This window comes from Danio rerio, chromosome 6 (genome assembly GCF_049306965.1).
Source record: "Danio rerio strain Tuebingen ecotype United States chromosome 6, GRCz12tu, whole genome shotgun sequence".
NCBI classification, from domain to species: domain Eukaryota; kingdom Metazoa; phylum Chordata; class Actinopteri; order Cypriniformes; family Danionidae; genus Danio; species Danio rerio.
The window spans coordinates 52,418,460-52,438,028 of record NC_133181.1 but is presented as its reverse complement, the minus strand read 5'-3'; the positions used below and the strand labels follow the sequence as shown (position 1 = coordinate 52,438,028).

The 19,569-nt window shown below is 36.5% G+C and overlaps 1 protein-coding gene across 1 annotated transcript; it reads left to right on the top strand.

Moving 5' to 3' along the window:
• Positions 1-490: 490 nt before the first annotated feature.
• nelfcd (negative elongation factor complex member C/D) lies at positions 491-19,255 on the top strand. Its single transcript, NM_201190.1, is given in 15 exon segments — positions 491-605; positions 1,597-1,709; positions 1,814-1,923; positions 4,360-4,469; positions 4,669-4,776; positions 4,861-5,013; positions 7,629-7,759; positions 7,850-8,015; positions 9,392-9,526; positions 9,617-9,756; positions 12,374-12,488; positions 12,602-12,697; positions 16,738-16,878; positions 17,006-17,135; positions 19,003-19,255. Coding segments are annotated over 15 exon segments (1,740 nt in total). The 5' UTR covers positions 491-548; the 3' UTR covers positions 19,038-19,255.
• Positions 19,256-19,569: the final 314 nt, after the last annotated feature.

The following is a 19,569-nucleotide window of genomic DNA, read 5'->3' as shown; positions in this document are numbered from 1 at the left end:
TGCAAACTCCACACAGAAATGCCATCTGACCCAGCTGAGGCTTGAACTAGGGACCTTCTTGCTGTGAGCCGATTGTGCTGCCCACTGCGCCACCGTTGATGCCCTATAAATAAATATTGGTTTAGATATTTTGCTGTTGCTGTTATATAATAATAACAATATCAACAACATTAAATTAAAAATTAATCATTATCGGAAATAAAATATAAAATTGCCTCCCGCCTCTGCAATTTCTTACATTTGTTTTAAAATAATTTATATAGTTTTAAAAGCTACATCTGGCCTGTAAGTATTCGAAACGTCCCTAGAGTACAGTATTTTACAACAGAGCCACATTTCATAGTTATTTGGGTGTCTTGTTAGGGTTGTATATTTGTCTCCAATAATAAAAAGAGCCATGTAGAGAGCTCTGGTTCACGCCAGTCCAGAAGGCGGCGCTTTACCCCGTTATCCAATGACGTATTATACACGCGCCGTTCGCTGTTCTTGCGCGAATGTTGTAAACAGTCATTTTGTTTTGTATAAAATAACTACATTTTCCCTCCTCAATGGACGAAGAATACTACAGCCATGCAGGAGAATGGGAAGCACAAGACGGCAGTATGGTAATTTACTGAAACTCCGCCGCAGACAATAAGATCATGCTGCTGTAATCTGATTGTTTTCCTCGCTACAGCTTTTGAAATCAGGACTTGCTTTTTCATATCATTTATAAGTTAGATCAAGCAATGACGCGATAAATGTTCATGATTGCACCATGACATGTCTTTATAAAACATCGGAGATTGATTAACATGTTATTACCGCGGAATCGTGTCCCAAAACCAGTCGTAATGTCCACAAACGCATGATAGTCGGAGTGTTAATAGTCAAACTCAGTGTGCGAATTATCGAGGGAAGGGGATGGACTTTTTTCAGTTTGTGTAATTTATGTATCAGTGAACCAGATCCATATATTTATTTTAACCACATCTCATTTATTTATCTTATTTAAGTGCTTCAATGAACATTGTAAAAAGGTAAAGAAAGGCAAATGCCAGTTAAAGTTTTTAGTCTTGTCGTCAATTTTCTATCTTAATTGTGCTTGTTGACCTGGGCTGCACAATTAAAATAACCGGCAAATAGGAGTTTCAGTTTAGAAGAAAACTGTTGCAGCCTCTTACCTGTCACCCCACTTGAAAATGATATAGGTAATATTTACATTTTACTTTAATAGACCGTTTCAATGTGGTCTTGTCATTGGCCCATGAACATTTCTTGCTTGTTGTTAAACTTTCATAACTGTAACACGAGGCAATTCAATCATAACTTAACGTCAAAACAGTAATCATAACATTATTTATCTATACATGGCTCTTTTTGGATTCTCTGAAGCTATAGAAATAAAAAATGTAAAACAGGAGATATGTTGTTGGGACCATTGTTTTTGTTTACATCCCTCAAAACGGTCTATAGCGGCTGTTTAAAATGTTTGTTATATGCACACGTGGACAAATATAAGTGCAAAGCCTTATTACAAGAACCGTTTTGTACATTTTGATTTAACATTCAAATATTACCTGACACTGACAGTTTCGCCCTTGTCTGTTGCTCCAGGAGGATGGATACGGGGATGCTGAGGCTGACGGAAAAGTTCAGGAGGATTGTTTGCAGAAATTCTCCAGCAGAGACTACATCATGGAGCCCACCGTGTTTAACACCCTGAAATCGTAAGCCAACCATTTTGACAGTGTGTGATATCTATTGATAAATAGTGGAGATGATTAAAAGCAAGGCTTCTTATTGGTGATTGATTGTGTGTTTGTCTCCACAGGTATTTCCAGGCAGGTGGTTCACCTGAGCACGTGATTCAGCTCCTCTCGGAGAATTACTCTGCTGTCGCACAGACCGTCAATCTGCTGGCCGAGTGGCTCATTCAAATGGGTCAGTGCATAAAATATTTGCATAAAATATAAACCTATGAAAATGTGTAACGTCATACTTGAATCTTGTACACTTCATGACTTCCTACATGGTCATCTCTACGACCAACGACGGTTGTTCACAGTCGATTAAGTTATTAACAAGGCGATCGAAAACTTCGTTTAAAATTGTCGTTTTCTCCAATCTTCACATAAAGCAATTCTGATACATGGCAATCAATACAAATTACTATTGAATCCCGTTCCCGCTGTTGTATCACTGAATGATACAAAAAAAATTTATAAAAAAATTTATAAAGTCAGAATTCTGAGTTATTAAGTCACAATTTAGTGTTATAAAGTCAGAATTCAGAGTTTTAAAGCCAACCTTCTGAGTGAAAGTCAGACTTCTGAGGGATAAAGTCAGACTTCTGAGTGAAAAAGTCAGAGTTTTGAGGATAAAGCCAGACTTCTGAGTGAAAAAGTCAGACTTCTGAGTTTTAAAGCCAGACTTCTGAGTTTTAAAGCCAGACTTCTGAGTAAAAAAGTCAGACTTCTGAGGGATAAAGTCAGACTTCTGAGTGAAAAAGTCAGACATTTGAGGGATAAAGTCAGACTTCTGAGTGAAAAAGCCAGACTTCTGAGTTTTAAAGCCAGACTTCTGAGTTTTAAAGCCAGACTTCTGAGTTTTAAAGCCAGACTTCTGAGTTTTAAAGCCAGACTTCTGAGTTTTAAAGCTAGACTTCTGAGGGATAAAGCCAGACTTCTGAGTTTTAAAGCTAGACTTCTGAGGGATAAAGCCAGACTTCTGAGTTTTAAAGCTAGACTTCTGAGGGATAAAGCCAGACTTCTGAGTTTTAAAGCTAGACTTCTGAGGGATAAAGCTAGACTTCTGAGTTTTAAAGCTAGACTTCTGAGGGATAAAGCCAGACTTCTGAGTTTTAAAGCTAGACTTCTGAGGGATAAAGCCAGACTTCTGAGTTTTAAAGCTAGACTTCTGAGGGATAAAGCTAGACTTCTGAGGGATAAAGCCAGACTTCTGAGTTTTAAAGCTAGATTTCTGAGGGATAAAGCCAGACTTCTGAGGGATAAAGCCAGACTTCTGAGTTTTAAAGTCAGACTTCTGAGTGATAGTCAGAGTTATAACTTGCAATTCTGACTTCACAACTTGCAATTCTGACTTTATAACTCAGAATTCTGGCTTTTTAAATTATTATTATTATTTTTTTTATCATTCAGTGACAGGAATGGGCTTCCATAAATTACATATATGACATACAAGTTTATATTTGGTTTTAACATACTGTAAACATCATATGCAACATATATTTAAAAACAATTGCAAAAATGTCCGCTTTACGTTACATATATTTTTTCAACCACTTTAATTCCAAATACTCAAATTTAACCTGTATGTTTATATATCATTTTAACAAACATTTTTGAACATATGTAAATATATTTCCCCGCTATGTGAATGGGACTACTAGTATAAACAAACTAATACAAACTAACCGTTTACATTATAACGTTAAATTGACAACAGCATTAGTAAACAAAAAGTAAGTAAATTAAATTAGCGTACAATGTCTTGGTAAACAAATTTTATTCCAACATTTGCTCAATAAACACGTCTATGTTCGACAGTTATATATCTAATGTTAGTTATAAAAGTAGCTGTATGTTGTACTGTTCAGAGGCACGTAGTGTTTCGTGTGTTTTATGTTTGCTTTCAGTAACTTACAGATAAATATGTTGCTCTGAACATTATAAGTCATGTTTGTCCACCGGAGAAAGATAACGCTGCTCTGCTGCTCTGTTAAGGCGCGACTGCTCTTTCTTTACTCTTCGTTATTAACGGTTGTACCTGCGCTTACACTGTGTCACAGCTGACTAGAGTTGACTGAAGATCAAAGAAATCAGTTATTAGAAATGAGATATGAAAACTATTAAATTTAGAAATGTGTTAAAAATATCTTCTCTCCGTTAAACAGAAATTGGGGGAAAAAAATTAACAAAAGTTACTTTTTATAATAAATAAGAACAAATTTATCTCTAGTTATCTCTAATGTTAGCATTTGTATTTAATGTAAATTTTGTCTTGGAAAAAAATCCGTAAAGACTTTACTATATCCAATAAATGTGTCAATTTTAATTATGAATTATATGTCAATTCTATTAAAAATTAAATTGAATTTCTCATTCTCTTTTTAAAAAATAATAAAATGATCAAAATACATAACATTCTAGTTTAGTCATGCCATGTGGTAAATGGTTTGAGTTTAGCATTCAAAACTAAAGCACAAAATGGTGGAAAAAGACAGCTCTGTTATTGTTAATGTCTTACAGTCATTTAAATAACAATCATTAAAACATTTTGCATTGTTTTACAATGAAATGAACCTGCAATTCTAGATTGAATTGTCACATGTTGAATGACTTCCGTGTATATTTGCAGGTGTGGAGCCTGCTCAGGTGCAGGAGCGTGTAGAGAATCATTTAAAGAGTCTCTTGATCAAACATTTTGACCCTCAGAAAGCAGACTCTATTTTCACTGTGGAGGGAGAGGTGAGGCTTTTAATAATAATTTAAGAAGAAAACATCTTAATTTGAACTATACTAAAAATCCAAAATAGGTGTTTTATAGCAATGCAATAGAAGAACCATTTTGTATTTCCAAAGTACTCTGAAGAACCTGTTTGTCTGTTCATTTATATCCGAATATGATGAAATAATGCTCAGGCTAATACGTGTGAAAACTATACAGACACCTGCATGGCTGGAGCAGATGATAGCTCACACAACATGGAGAGACCTGTTCTACAAACTAGCTGAAGCTCATCCAGACTGTCTGATGCTTAACTTCACTGTCAAGGTAAAAAACAACACAGTCAGAATATTCATGCTGTTAAAATGAGTCGCTAAAATAATGTTTCATGTTCATGTATGTTGTATGCAGTTGATTTCAGATGCCGGATACCAAGGAGAGATCACAAGCGTTTCCACAGCCTGCCAACAGCTGGAGGTTTTCTCCAGAGTCCTGCGCACCTCTCTGGCCACACTGCTGGACGGAGGAGAACAAAACCTGGAGAAAAATCTGCCTGAATTTGCGGTGAGCACAGAAATATAAATGGCTGAATGCAACTGATGGTTCTGCGTTCCAAACGGCACACTATACACTATGCACTTACACACTCAACAGCATAGTATATGTATGTAGTGTTGTCCCAATTAAAACAGTAACAATTTTTAACTAAGCGGAAATTCAAACCGTTTCTCTGATGATGTTTGATAGTTGCCAAATTAGCGAAATAAATGACCAAACTACCAAATAATACCTGCTATGAGTATACCCGCATTCACCATCTGGAGACGTCTTAATCGCTCTCATAGGGGTAATTTTGCTTTCATAATCCAAAACAAATAAAGTAATTCAACATCAGTGCCCGAAAGCTCCAGCCCATCACTACGTAAGCAAAGCTGTGGTCGTTGAGTGCATGAAGTGTCCAACATTTCACACTTCACATTACCAGTTGAATAAATGCATCATCCGGGTATTTAAAGTGCCCTTATTCTTTTTAGAGTTTCAGTGTAAACGCACTACTTACACTATTTATACTACAAAATGGCATAGAATAGTGCATAATTATGCGATTTGGGATGCACCTAAACACTATTCTGTGTATTATTTAGTCACAAGATGGCGCCAAACAGTCAAACAGTGGCGTGATGGAAAAACATATGTATAGACCTTTTTCTTGGCTGCTGCATGGAGGGGGCCATGGCGACCAGCATCTTCCGGTAGAATGTTTAGAACTTTCGTTTACAACTGGTAATTTGCGCTCCGAAAATGGGCTTCAACAGCGTTTTGAGTGGATTACGGAGTGTTTTTGACACACAACTTTGAAAGGTGTGTGTTAAAGCCGTTATAATCTGTCAGATGTGATTTAAGCGCGAGAGAAAAACGTGTCTGCTGTTTCACGTGTCTGCTGTCAGAAATATAATTTGTGTGTGTGTGTGTGTGTGTGTGTGTGCGTGTCAGCTGTTAGCTCAGCAGCTCTTCAATGCGCGCGCACATACATTGCACATGTAAGTCATGCAATTTGCAAAAATGACTAATAAAAGTCTGTTACTGATACTCTGCTGGCTGATTTACATGTTGATTCTAATTGGGAGCTTTTTATGTTTCATTCATTCAGTTAGTTTGTTGTGTGTGTGTGTGTGTGTGTGTGTGTGTGTGTGTGTGTGTGTGTGTGTGTGTGTGTGTGTGTGTGTGTGTGTGTGTGTGTGTGTGTGTGTCAAACATGGTGAATTATATTTTGTTTGGGTTGGTTATATGTTTGAAAGAAAGAGAAAATGTTGACTTTAGTGATGACCAGGCTTAATTTAAACGGCACAGGATGCCGTCTGATAACGAGGGGAAAATGCCTCACAGCAGCTGTTTTCCATCCCATTAGATCACATTTTTTAAAATGATCAGTCCAGGAGGTGGTGCTGATCGACAACAGTATTGGTTCAAAGATGTTAAAAGCAAATAAAATTAGTTAAAACTATAGTTTCAAAGCTTTCCAAATGTGACTGATGTGTTTTTTTACACATCAGCTGCAGATGGGAAGTTCTTGCGCATACTCGCAAAGCATAATGTGTAATTTTGTGTTCTAAGAAAAAGGTCTATATATAATTGTGAAAGTATTCAATGGTGGTCAAGATGTTTTGAAGTACTCGAATTAACCTGTATTATACAGCAGGTTGTTATCTCAGAATAACATAATATGGAATGTCGTGACTGACCAATCAGAATTAAGTACTCCACAAGTGACAAGTGGTGATTTATTTTGGGTTTATCCTTTAAGTTTCCTCCTATTTCTGGATTTAGCCAGGTTGTGGGGTAAGAGCATTGTCATTGATTTTGAGTTTTTCTTTATATATATATATATATATTAGGAAATCCAGAACTTTTTGTTAATTTAGGAAGTTTTTGTTTTGTTGGTTATTTTGGCCTTACCCTCTCATAATGATTTTGGTTAGGATAATTTTCATTTAAGTATCTCTTTGTTTTTGTTTACCCTGTCTGGAAATGTAAAAAAACAAAATATTGATTTTGTTAAACAGTGAATAAAAGATAACATTTTTCTTTTGAAATCTCTTTTCAGAGTTTTTTTGTTATTATTATATCTAAAGTGAACGTATGCTGGGATAGAGGAAAAGGAGATTCTCCACTCTCATTATTAAATATTAATTTATTATTTATTCGATCCAATTAAAATTTGATATCTTTTTTTTTTATCCTAATTAATTTTTTATTTATTTTTTGTTACCTTTGTCCCCGTACCCCTAGAAAAAGGGACATAAATGTAACACAGTCATGTAATAATCTGTTAATGCACATTTTGAAGCATTGCATGAGAAAAAAAGTGACCAAAGTGTTACATTTTCAACAAAAAATACTTTAAAAATGTGCAAAACACTAGTGTTTACGCCTACTTTTACATTTGGACTTTGGATTTTAGCAAACATTACACCTTGTTTTTGGTTGGTTGCTAGGTTACCAATACTACAATCATCTGCTCTAATAACCTAATAGAAACGCACCTAATTCACAATTTTGGTTTAGAAATTTTTTTTGCAAACGTTAAACATATTTGCCTAACGTTAAGACGGAAACAGAATGTGTGTTTATGATTGTGCTATCTGATTATATCTCATTGTTGTCTATGTTTTGAGCAGAAAATGGTGTGTCACGGTGAACACACATACTTATTCGCTCAGGCCATGATGTCCATCCTTGCTCAGGAGGAGCAGGGCGGGTCAGCAATGAGGCGAATCGGACAGGAAGTACAGAAGTATGCACATGAGAGGTGTGTTTGTGTGAAGCTCTCAGTCATTTGATCTGCCTTAATGATATGCGAACTAATAAAAAGATAATTATTGTGTTTTGCTCTGTTTAGGGGACATGATGCCAGTCAGATCACATTGGCGCTGGGCACGGCTGCTGCATATCCGCGTGCATGCCAGGCTCTTGGTGCCATGCTGTCCAAAGGGGCTCTGAACCCAGCAGACATCACAGTCCTGTTCAAGATGTTCAGCAGTATGGATCCGCCTCCTGTAGAGCTGGTCAGAATCTGCATATATGCATTTAGCAAGACACTAACGACTCACAACAGAGAAGCATAAGCCAACAATATTTGAAGTCTGTGATGTTTGTTAGAAAACAAGCTAGAGCAAAGAAAGAAATGAATAAAAACCTGCCCGTTTTTAATTTATTTATATATCTTTAATATCTGTGTAATAGTATAGCTGTTAATGAATGACCTTAAGTTTTAAATGCATACATTTTTGAGTTAAAGACCCCTTATAGACACATTTCCAGGTTTCTCAGTAATAGAAGTCAACATAGGTTGGTAAACTTAGAACGCAGTGAATAAGAGAAAACAACAAATAATTATTTTACAATCTTATTTCCTCAAATAATAAAAGAAAAAATTCACAATGATGTTATAAAGACGTTAAGAAAAAGAAAAGAAATGTGTGAGATAGATGACGGCAGCCAGAGGAGAGAATAACTTCAGATTTACTGTCCTGTCCCATATACATTGCATTAAAAATTCCTCATGTAAGCGGCAATTCGTTTACCGCAAGTAATTTGAAGCAAAGTTGATATACTACTTACATAAATACATATAAAATGTTCATACGTATTAAAAAAAATCTAAATTTTAAAAACGTTCAAGGATTTAAGGTGCTGATGTTGGTTAATCGCGTCATAACAGGCTTGTGAAAAGAGTCCGTTAGCTGTGTTTCCATCACTCAGTGTTAATGCACATTTTAAATGCCAAATTTTAAATAAAGATACTCGTTTTGGACTTGTGCAAACAGGGTAAAGCGAATGATGGGGGATGGAAATGTGTCCCAATTCACCTACTACTCGAGTTGGTACTACATTTAAATAAAAATTTACTACACAACTGTTAAAAAAGTACGTTCTACTGTGTATTTAGTATGAATGCGAGTAGTATGAACGGAGCTCGGACGTATTACATTCGTCATTTCTTATAATCTCCTGACTTATCCACGTCAGTTGTGTTGCTTTAACCCCATTCGTGAATTCTTTCACATGGCATCATGGGATAGTGTGGCATCCATCAGGTTTCACCAGAAGTAGTAGGCGGTCCGAATACTTTTTTTCTATGAATTTTGACATACTGCTCAGCTCACATTCTGTTTTTAGCGTACTATATATTAAGGAAGTATGTGATTTCTGATGCAGCCAGTTATGCTTCTATTGTTTGCTAGATTACCAATACCACAATAGCCGCTTTAACAACTTGATGGTACTATACATAGTAATGGAATCCTTTGAATTAGCCATTTTTCTGACAGTACATAAAAAGCTATGCTTCTTGCTAAGTTTGAATTTCTTACATTTTTGTTTTAAAACTAACAAAAACCTGAATAAACTTATTAACCAACTTGCCCTTTTCTCCTTGCAGATTCGAGTTCCTGCCTTCTTAGATCTGTTCATGCAGTCACTATTCAAACCCGGAGCTAAAATCAACCAAGACCACAAGCACAAATACATACACATATTAGCGTACGCCGCTAGCGTTGTGGAGACATGGAAAAAGGTATGTTTTAAATACACTCTACTGCATGTACTGCTTAATGAAACAGCTCTCAAAGCACTTAATTCTTTGTAAAATGTCTTTCATTTCTAGAACAAACGAGTGAATATAAATAAGGACGAGCTCAAGTCGACTTCTAAGGCCATTGAGACTGTTCATAATCTCTGCTGCAATGAAAACAAAGGAGCCACTGAGCTAGTAGCAGAGCTCAGCACGTTATACCAGTGCATAAGGTAGGAATTAAAATTTTTTAAAAATCACAGAATATCTATCGAAAAAGAGTAGGGATTTAACCCCAGTGTCCTGTTCCACCGGCCTCTGTCCATCATTAGGCCTGTCACCATATCTATTTTTTGTTGTACAGTATATTACACCAAAATATATTGCGATAAATGATATAGTTGTCATTTTAAGACCATTTCATGCCACTTATTATATTATGACAGAATGACAATATAATATCATCACAATGCAGGTACACTTCCAAACAACACATCATATTTTATTTTTGAAAATATTTAATTTAGTTATAGCAATTTTAACAATTTTTAAAATGAGACATTGGAATCAGAATGTGAAAACACATATCCTAAACAAATAATAATAAATGTTAACAAAAGTGCAAGGTAAAAAGTAACAGAAGCTGTGATAACTGCTTACAGATCTATTCCCATTTGTCAGCCAACCACATGATGATTATATATTATAGTAAGTTATAGTAAACACTGTATATGAGCAATATCACACGAGTAGCATTGTGCTATTTCTGTATATCAGCACTGGTGAGAGGAGTGCGTTGGCATGAGGCCGCAGGCTAGTGGAGCTATGATTTGAAGTATTCTCCATAGTGTAATGTGAAGCGGCGCTTCTGGTGTGTGACGCCCTTAAGGTGATGACAAAACAGCTAATTTTGCTCACATTTTAAGATTATAAGGCTGAACGTGACATGAAATGCCATCCGTCTACAGAGATTTCTCACTAGACTGCTGTTGTGTTTGCGGTAAGGAGGGACAAGGCTGAACCCAGCTTATTCGCAGCTTCTTATTGACTATATCCAGTCCACCTTAAAAACCACAAGGCTTCCGTTTTTCAGCTTTTTATTCACACTCAAGAGAACACACTGAGCAAGGGCTTAATATGCGGTTCTGGCGCCATCTTATGGATGGACAACGTCAACAGTCTTTGGCCGCCGATGAGCTCTCAGAAATTGTAAATATTTTAAAATAGGCACTATTCTTGCAAATAAACTGCATCGTTGCAATCTAAACAACTACGTTCTCCACTAAAAAAAGCCTCAAGTATATTTTTTTGTGTAACACCAGTAATATTTGTCAACTATAGTGTCTGCTTATTGCTGGCTGTATGTGGGTGGAGTAATACACAAAGGGTAAAGAGGCTGTACGGATGCTGATATTACTTAAATATATCATTGCTATCAGCCAATCAGATTTGAGATCCAGACAGAACTGTTGTATAAATATATATATATATATATATATATATATATATATATATATATATATATATATAAAACCTTACTGACACTGACTGAGAGGTTGTACAATCAGTTAAAATGTTGCTAGAATTGGTTTTATGTATGTGCGATATATATCGCATCACCAAAAATGATTGAGGTCATGTCCATGCGTTGCACTAAATAAAAAAGCACTATATAAATGTAAGGGATTATAAAATATTATTATTATTAATATTATTATTATGTTTCCTGTTCTGCAGATAATGTTTAAAATAAAACCAGCTGTCGACTATATTTGTTTACTCTTGTGGCTCAGACAAATGCATATCAAGATATTAGTAGTTTTTAGCCCATATATCGGCTTTCAACTTTCAAATATGAGGAGTTTTCAGCAAAAATCACTAATTTTAATATGCTGATTTGGATTTCAAGAAATATTTCTTATTATCATACTCAAAGAAGTTCCTTAAAGGTCCCGTAAAATTCAAATGAAAAAATGTATTTGTTAGTTTGAAGGATATCTGTAAGCTAGTGTGCTCCAAAACAGTCAGAAAATTTGCATTTAGAAAATATAAAATCGATATAAACATCCAAAACCTTTTTTGGTTTGTCACTTACATCCATCACGGTTTTTCATTCATGTCACCTCCTTTGCATAAAATCTTGACCAATCAAATGCTCTCTAGAATCTGACATGTCCCACCCCCTTGAAGATGCTTCTCATTTGCTTTTCATTTGAAGCTCCAGAGCTCAAACACTCACTGGCAGAGCGGTGATAAAAACAAAAAGCTAATGACTGTTTTTTTTTTTTCTTTTAAAGGGAAGGAGCTACTCTATGCCCTGCCTTCTATTCATTTTTTGTTGGGATTACATCAAACATCAAATAAAAAATGCAAATTTCAAAGTACTTCACTGAACTTTTAATATATGTCTGCATTTTACAGAAATGATTGTGGAGCATTTATTTACCATTGAAAGTCCTTTGTAATACTTTAAATGTCTCTGTTTTTGGTAGCACTTTAAATAGCAAACTTTAACTTTGGTAGCAAACCATTAACTAACACCACTAGCTTAGTAAACTACTGATAGCTGTTCATCAATAGTTAGTAAGGAAGAAGTTGGGTTTAGGTTTTGGGTTTGATAAGGGATGCTGAATAAGATCATACTTTATAACTAACTAATGAACAGTTCATATCTTAATAATGGGCAGGTAATAAGCCAGCAGTTAATAGCATGAAAATGTGAGCCAAACTGAAGTGTTTCCTCGTTTTTGTTTAAATCAGTGCATCTTTGCAGAATAAAACTATTAATTCCTTTAAAACCAGCAGTGCACGCACTAATATGTTTTGCATTACTTTCCGTTTACACTGCAGGTTTCCAGTGGTGGCCATGGGAGTGCTGAAGTGGGTGGACTGGACGGTGTCTGAGCCTCGTTACTTTCAGTTACAAACTGACCACACTCCTGTCCATCTGGCTCTGCTGGATGAGGTAACCTGAACATCTCCAAACACACACTAAATAATATATCATCAGCTGATCACTTCACATATCATTACCATGTAGAGACTAATCTGCTGTACTGGGTTGTTTTTGTTTGTCAGATCAGCACCTGCCATCAGCTTCTCCATCCTCAGGTGCTGCAGTTGCTGATCAAGCTGTTTGAGACCGAACACTCGCAGCTTGACGTCATGGAGCAGGTTTGTTAGAGACAAACAAAATTGCATACTGTGTAGGTATGGGCAGCATGGTGGATTAGTGGTCTCGGCTGGGTCAGTTGGCGTTTCTGTGTGGAGTTTGCATGTTCTCCGTGTTCATTTGGGTTTCCTCCGGGTGCTCCGGTTTCCCCACAAGTCCAAAGACATGCGGTACAGGCGAATTGCATAAACTACACTGGCTGTAGTGTATGTGTGTGTTTGTGAATGGATGTTTTCCAGTACTGGGTTGCAGCCGGAAGGGCATCCACTGCATAAAACAATATGTTGGAATAGTTGGTGGTTCATTTCACTGTGGCAACCTCTGAAAAAGAGTCTAATGAATGAATGGTGTGGGTAATCAGGGTGTCATCGGGGTCTTAAAAGCTCTTGAATTTTAAAAACAAAATGTTAGACCTTAAAAGCTCTTAAATTTGCTGATATATTGTGTCGGAGGTCTTAAATGATTTTAAGCAGGTCTTTATTTTTCTATGTTTATGTAAAGTTACCCAATCAGGCAAACACCAGCAATACATCTCAAAACTATTAAACAAAAGATTATTTATTGACTGTTTTTACCAATATAGCTCAATTCTCTTGGTTACAATAACTTTACATTTGAATGGTTTTGAATGTTTTAACAGGGCCTGTAGAAAAACCCTGTGGTGTTTAGCCTTGTGTAAGTCTGAAATTTCATTCAAAACACTCTTAAAAAGGTCTTAAATTTGATTTGATGACACCTGCAGAAACCCTGGTACTACACTTAAAGGGATAGTTCAGCCAAAATGAAAATTCTTCTCATCGACAGTTGTTGTAAACACAAAAGAAGATATTTTGAAGAATGTTGGAAATTAGTAACCATTGACATCCATTGTAGGAAAAATAAAAATCATGGATGTCAATGGTTACAGATTTCCAATATTCTTCAAAATATCTTCTTTTTTTGTTTAACAGAACATAAAAACTCAAACTGGTTTGGAAGGGATCATGAGTGAGCGGCAGAATTTTCATTTTTTTCTGAACTGGCCCTTTAAATACGAATTTACACAGTTATTTTTTCATTCATTCATTTTCCTTCAGCTTAGTCCCTTTATTCATCGGGGTCACCACAGCAGAATGAACTGCCAACTATTCCAGGATATGTTTTACACAGCGAATGCCCTTCCAGCTGCAACCCAGTACTGGAAATTACCCATTCACACTCGTTCTCACACATTCACTACAGCCAATGTAGTTTATTCAATTCACCTGTAGCGCATGTGTTTGGACTGTGGGGGAAACCGGAGCACCCAGAGGAAACCCATATCAACACTGGGAGATAATGCAAACTCCACACAGAAATGCCAACTGGCCCAGTCGGAACTTGAACCAGCGACCTTGTTGCTGTGAGGCGACAGTGCTAACCACTGAGCCACTGTGTCGCCCACTTATGTTCTATAGAGTGTGAATGGAATTTGGTCTTACTGCTGCCGTGTTCCAGACCACCTTTAGACATGCAGTCACGAACTCCCCTTTTCCCGAGGGGGAATCCCACCAGGCATAGTTCACCCAAAACTTCCAAAAACTGTTTCAAAACTGTTTTTTTTTTGTTTTGTTTTTTGTTATTGTTGAACGCAAAAGAAGAAATTTTAAAGAATGTTGAAAATTAGTAACCATTGACATCCATAGTTGGAAAAATAAATATCATGGATTTCAATGGTTACCGATTTCCAACATTCTTCAAAATATCTTCTTTTGTGTTCAACAGAATATAAAAACACAAACTGGTTTGGAGGGAATCGTGAGTAAAGAGCAGAATTTTCATTTTTGGGTGAACTGGCCCTTTAAATATGAATTTACTTCATAACCATTAGAAAAGTATGTTCTATAGAGAGTGAATGGAATTTGAACACTGCAGCTGCATTCCAGACCACTTTTAGTCACACACTTGCAAACTCCCCTTCCCTTGTTTCCTCGGTGGAAAATCCCCAATCGCGTTTTAAAGCGTGTTCCATATCAGCAAGTGAAGCTTACATTGGACATACCCTTGACTTAGACTAAGACAGCGAGTCGGGTTCATATGTCCACTCCACCACCTACATGTCCTAGAATGTGTAATGTGATTGTGACGTCACCACAGTGTAGTTCCCAAGTGCTCAAGGGTTTAGGGTAGGGCTGGGCAAATAATTAAAGTAATCAAAATCGACATTCAAAACCTGTAATCGATACAACTGAGCAACAAGAGTAGCTTGTACCAAAGAAAAATGCATATTTACTGTACAAAAGTTGTCAGCACAAAATAAAAAAAAAAAAAATAAAAAAAAATAAAAAAAATTAATCAAGATTTTGATTTTAGGCCAAGTCACCCAGCCCTAGTTTAGGGCACTTCATTTAAACCCATTCAGATGTTCTGTCAGTAGTGGACACTTGTGTAACGTAATCGATGACATGCATCCAAGGGAACTAGATGGAGGGACAATAGCGAGTGAAAGACATTAAAATTTGACTCGATCCTACATCTAAAATGCTGAGTTATCCCATGGCTTCACTCTCATTCATAAATTCTCTCGCATGGCCTCATGGGATAATAAAGTCCATTAGAATCTCACTAAGATTAGAAGGCCATCTAAATACTGATCTCCTACTGTTTTTTTTCTGATACAATGAATTTGGACATACTATCAAAGAGCTTCGAATGACCAAGAGGCTACACTCTAGTTTAATTTGGGAAACAACCACTAGAGGCGGCCATTTTGGAATGAAAACTTCATAGATATATACATTAGATGTCGCCTTCCTTGTTGTTGTCTATTGGAAGGAATGCGTCAATAGAGCCGCCATGTTGGAACTGGGTAGCGCTCCTTTGAAATGAATGCGGGATCAAGGTACAGTGGAGGACTGTGGCCATCCAAAGCCAGAGATATACACATATACACATATATCTGTGATCGGGAGTTTTCCTGGATGTTAGTATGCAATTTTTTTTTTATATATTACGAAAATTATAATTTATATTACTTTTCTACATTGATGGATTAGTGATCGCAAGGGCATTCCTGACAAAAGCTTGTGTTTGTGTGTACAGAAATGTACTATCCACCCTTCCTGTTAAATTTGATCTTATCCGTGTCCTGAAACATTCCTCCTCTCCTGCTTTCACTTCTCTTACTGACGGAGGGAGCGATTCGTTTGTGAATGAATCTCCGTTATGAACGACTCGTTCACTAGCCGACAATAATACAAGTTTCTGGCACCGCAGCATCTCGTTGTCATTTCTTTTGCATTGTTTGCTGATTTTATTCAACAAAACTAGCATAAGCCGAGTGTTTAGTGCGAGTTGGAGCTACTTTGCATTATGCTGAATGCAGTACGTGACTGTATTATCATCACATTACCTGTTTAGCACAAAAGTTCAGAACATACAAAAACGTAAAAAACTGACTCTTACCTATAAAATGTTCTGCCGTTGTGCTTTGTTTTCTTTGTTTGCTCGTTACTACACCCGTAGACAGCGCTAAAGTCCCGCATCTTCACGTAATAACACTGTCTTGTCTAGTGCGGTTGAATGACATTTGTCCTGGGAGCACTGTACCAATGTGGCGGCGCTATTCACATGCTCAGGGTCCCTATGCGATATCTAGTGTATATATCTATGTGAAAACTCCAATAGAACAGCAGCATATTATAAGTCTGTAAAATAAACTATTAAAAGTGCTGATGATTGTGATAGTAAGTGTTGTATTATCGTCTTTCAGGTTGTTTCTCAGCTTTAATGCGCTTTTTAAAAAAATAAATAAAAAACAAAGCAGCTGCTTGCCATCGCGACAGTAATGAGATCCAACAGACGACCGATCACTTTCAAATGGTGGAATCCAGGGCTGTTGCTGGGCGCTGCTGTTGCAATGGAACGTTCCATTGAGTGTTGTCTCTTGGTCATTCTAAGCTCTTTGATACTACTCACATACTGTCATACTATATAGTAGGCAAGTATGCAATGTCAGACACACCCACAAACATTTAGTCAACAGCTCAAGTTCAGAACTAACTTGTGTCTATAATTGTTTTAGATGGAGCTCAAGAAGACCCTGCTGGACCGCATGGTTCACCTGTTGAGTCGAGGTTATGTTCTTCCTGTCGTCGGCTACATCCGCAAATGTCTTGAAAAGCTCAACACTGATATTTCACTCATCAGATATTTTGTTACGGAGGTGAGGCTTTGAGAATATTCAGCGTTGACTCTTTTGATTGGTGCAGTTTCATTATTGAGTGATTGATTCTCTTGCGGTCTGTGCTTGGTACTATGAAGTCCTCATTTCTTTTGTTTATTCTGGACAGGTTCTGGACGTGATAGCGCCTCCATATACCTCAGACTTTGTCCAGCTGTTTTTGCCGATCCTAGAAAACGACAGCATAGCAGGAACAATCCGCACAGAAGGAGAAAACGATCCTGTGGCCGAGTTCATCGGTGAGTATTTCAAATGAAACGTTCATGATTTAATCAACCGTTAAGCTGGTGAACTTTGATCACGACTTCTAGAGGACTCTGGGAGACAAATGGAGCTCATAAATGCACATTAACTGCTGTAATGTAGGGCTGCACAATATTTCATTTCAGCATCGATAATGCAATGTGGAAATCTGCTATAGTCACATCGCAGGATCTGTTTTCTGATTATAGTTATTCAGACATCAGTTGATCTTCCACAGTTAAATGAATTTGATCAACAACATTTTCACGCTAAAAAGCTCGTTTTTATGTGGGAATGTAACTGATTTGCTGCAACGGCCCCTTTAAACAAGAGATCAGTGTATCAAATTTTGACGCTTTCGCCGGCGGAGCATTGAAGGCAGCATTGTCGCCAAGGCGGCCAGACTGAACTTTGATGTCTTCAACGAAAACTTAGGAAATTTGGGTATAATAAATTAAACATTTGTAGCTTATAGATTGATTGTACAGTATCATTTCACACTATTAAATGATACAGTGTTATTTTACATTTCATTTGTTTCTAAATCCTGCTCAAATCCCCAAAAAAATATAAATCATTGTTTATTTCATTTATAGATCTTTGCTCTGTTGTATTTATACTTTATGCTTGTCATTTTATTCAGATACGCTCCCATACAAAAATCAGCCCAATCAATCTAAAATGATGAATTCATGTCATCCGGTGAAATTGTATTCATATCGCTATATATATATAAGTGGGCATAGATAAATGTTTTAATTTAGATTAATCTCACTGTAATCTTGCAATTAATCTAGATTAAAATGGCTCATTTGAATTCTGCCAAAGTCATTTCAGAATATGTGTGCTACTCACAAATAATGACGAAAGTCTTTGAGAACGGGTTTCTCAAGCCAGGTGGCGCATTAGACTAGGAGCTCATCTCCTGTTTTTAAACTGCATCACAAACTGCTTGAGAAACTGTTTTACTATGATAATTGGTGATGAAAATAAATGATGTTCAATAAGATGTACTTGTGTTTACTAACTGTTTATTCAGTTAAACATGAGTTTTGAACTGTAGCCCTACATAAGCTCCAGAAAGCGAATTTTGATTACTTTAATCTGACTAAAGTTATAACTGAACTAAACAGAAATGGAGTTAAGACGTGAAGTATGCAGATATTAGTGGCATTATTGAAGTAAACACCGTGATCAAACTATTACCGTCATGTAGGACTTTTCGCCATATTTTCCGACAAGATCCACACACACGGCTGTCAGACACAGATACACACACATCATGAAATGCGGAAATTGTTTTTTCCATTTGCCGTACGTTATTAAATTTCATAACACTCTCACCAGTCCTTGCGTCTAATACCCAAGTTTGTCACGGGGCATGAATGAAATGTTCATGAGTAAATGTGAAACTGCCAAACTGCAGTTAAAGTCAAAATTACAGGAAACTCTTACATGAAAACACTTTAGTAAACACCCTAATTATATTCTTGTCTATCAAGGCAAATAACTAGACTACAGATGATGTAAACGTAGTCAGTAGTGTCCTTGAAGTAAGTGAAAGATCCAGAAGGGCACTTGTTTGACAGACGGCTCGCCGGTCAGGTATATATCTGCGCTAAAATATCAAGGTGTAAGTCATTATAGCTTGCTTAGAAAAGACCCAGCTCCCAAACCAACTTTGAGAATAGATTAACGGCAATACTTTTTTTTTTTTTTTTATCGCGCGATAAGAGTCCCACGTTAACGGCCCACCACTAATATATGATCACAGTACAAGAAAGCAATGCAATGTCTGTTTTTTCCAATATCATGTAGCCCTATTGTAGTGTTTGGTTATTAATCTCCAATTTTGTATTGTAGCTCACTGCAAATCCAACTTCATCATGATGAACTAATACATTCAGAAGAGTTGAGTGCTTCTCCATGGATGGACAGACGGATGATTTCAGTGTACAGAGCTTTTGTGTTGAACTTCAGAAAGAAAATATTGACAAATGCTGAACTTTGAACATTTGTTTTGAGGTCAAAAGTCATGGAGGCTTTATTTTGCTTTAAATGGCTTGTGATTTTGATTTTTGTACATTGAAATTTTTATTAAACATGTTTGTATTAACCTTATAAGAGTCATTATTTTCCAATCCAACCCCATCTGAGAAGATATATGTTCATTTTGCTATATATTTTATAGATATGTTGCTGATAGTAGCAGGTATTTGTCTTAAGTAAATGCAGTAGTTCATTTAATGAATGAAACTTTGAGCGGCAGCTTCACTTTTTAATGATTTTTCAGAACATTTAACTGAAAATAATAATAGCCGCCAATGAAGATTACATTTTTATATCCTCATCTGCTGTATTTGACTGTCAGTAGCTATGTTTCCATCCAGATAGGCAAATTAAATTTAAATTTATGCGCAAAACTGGAAC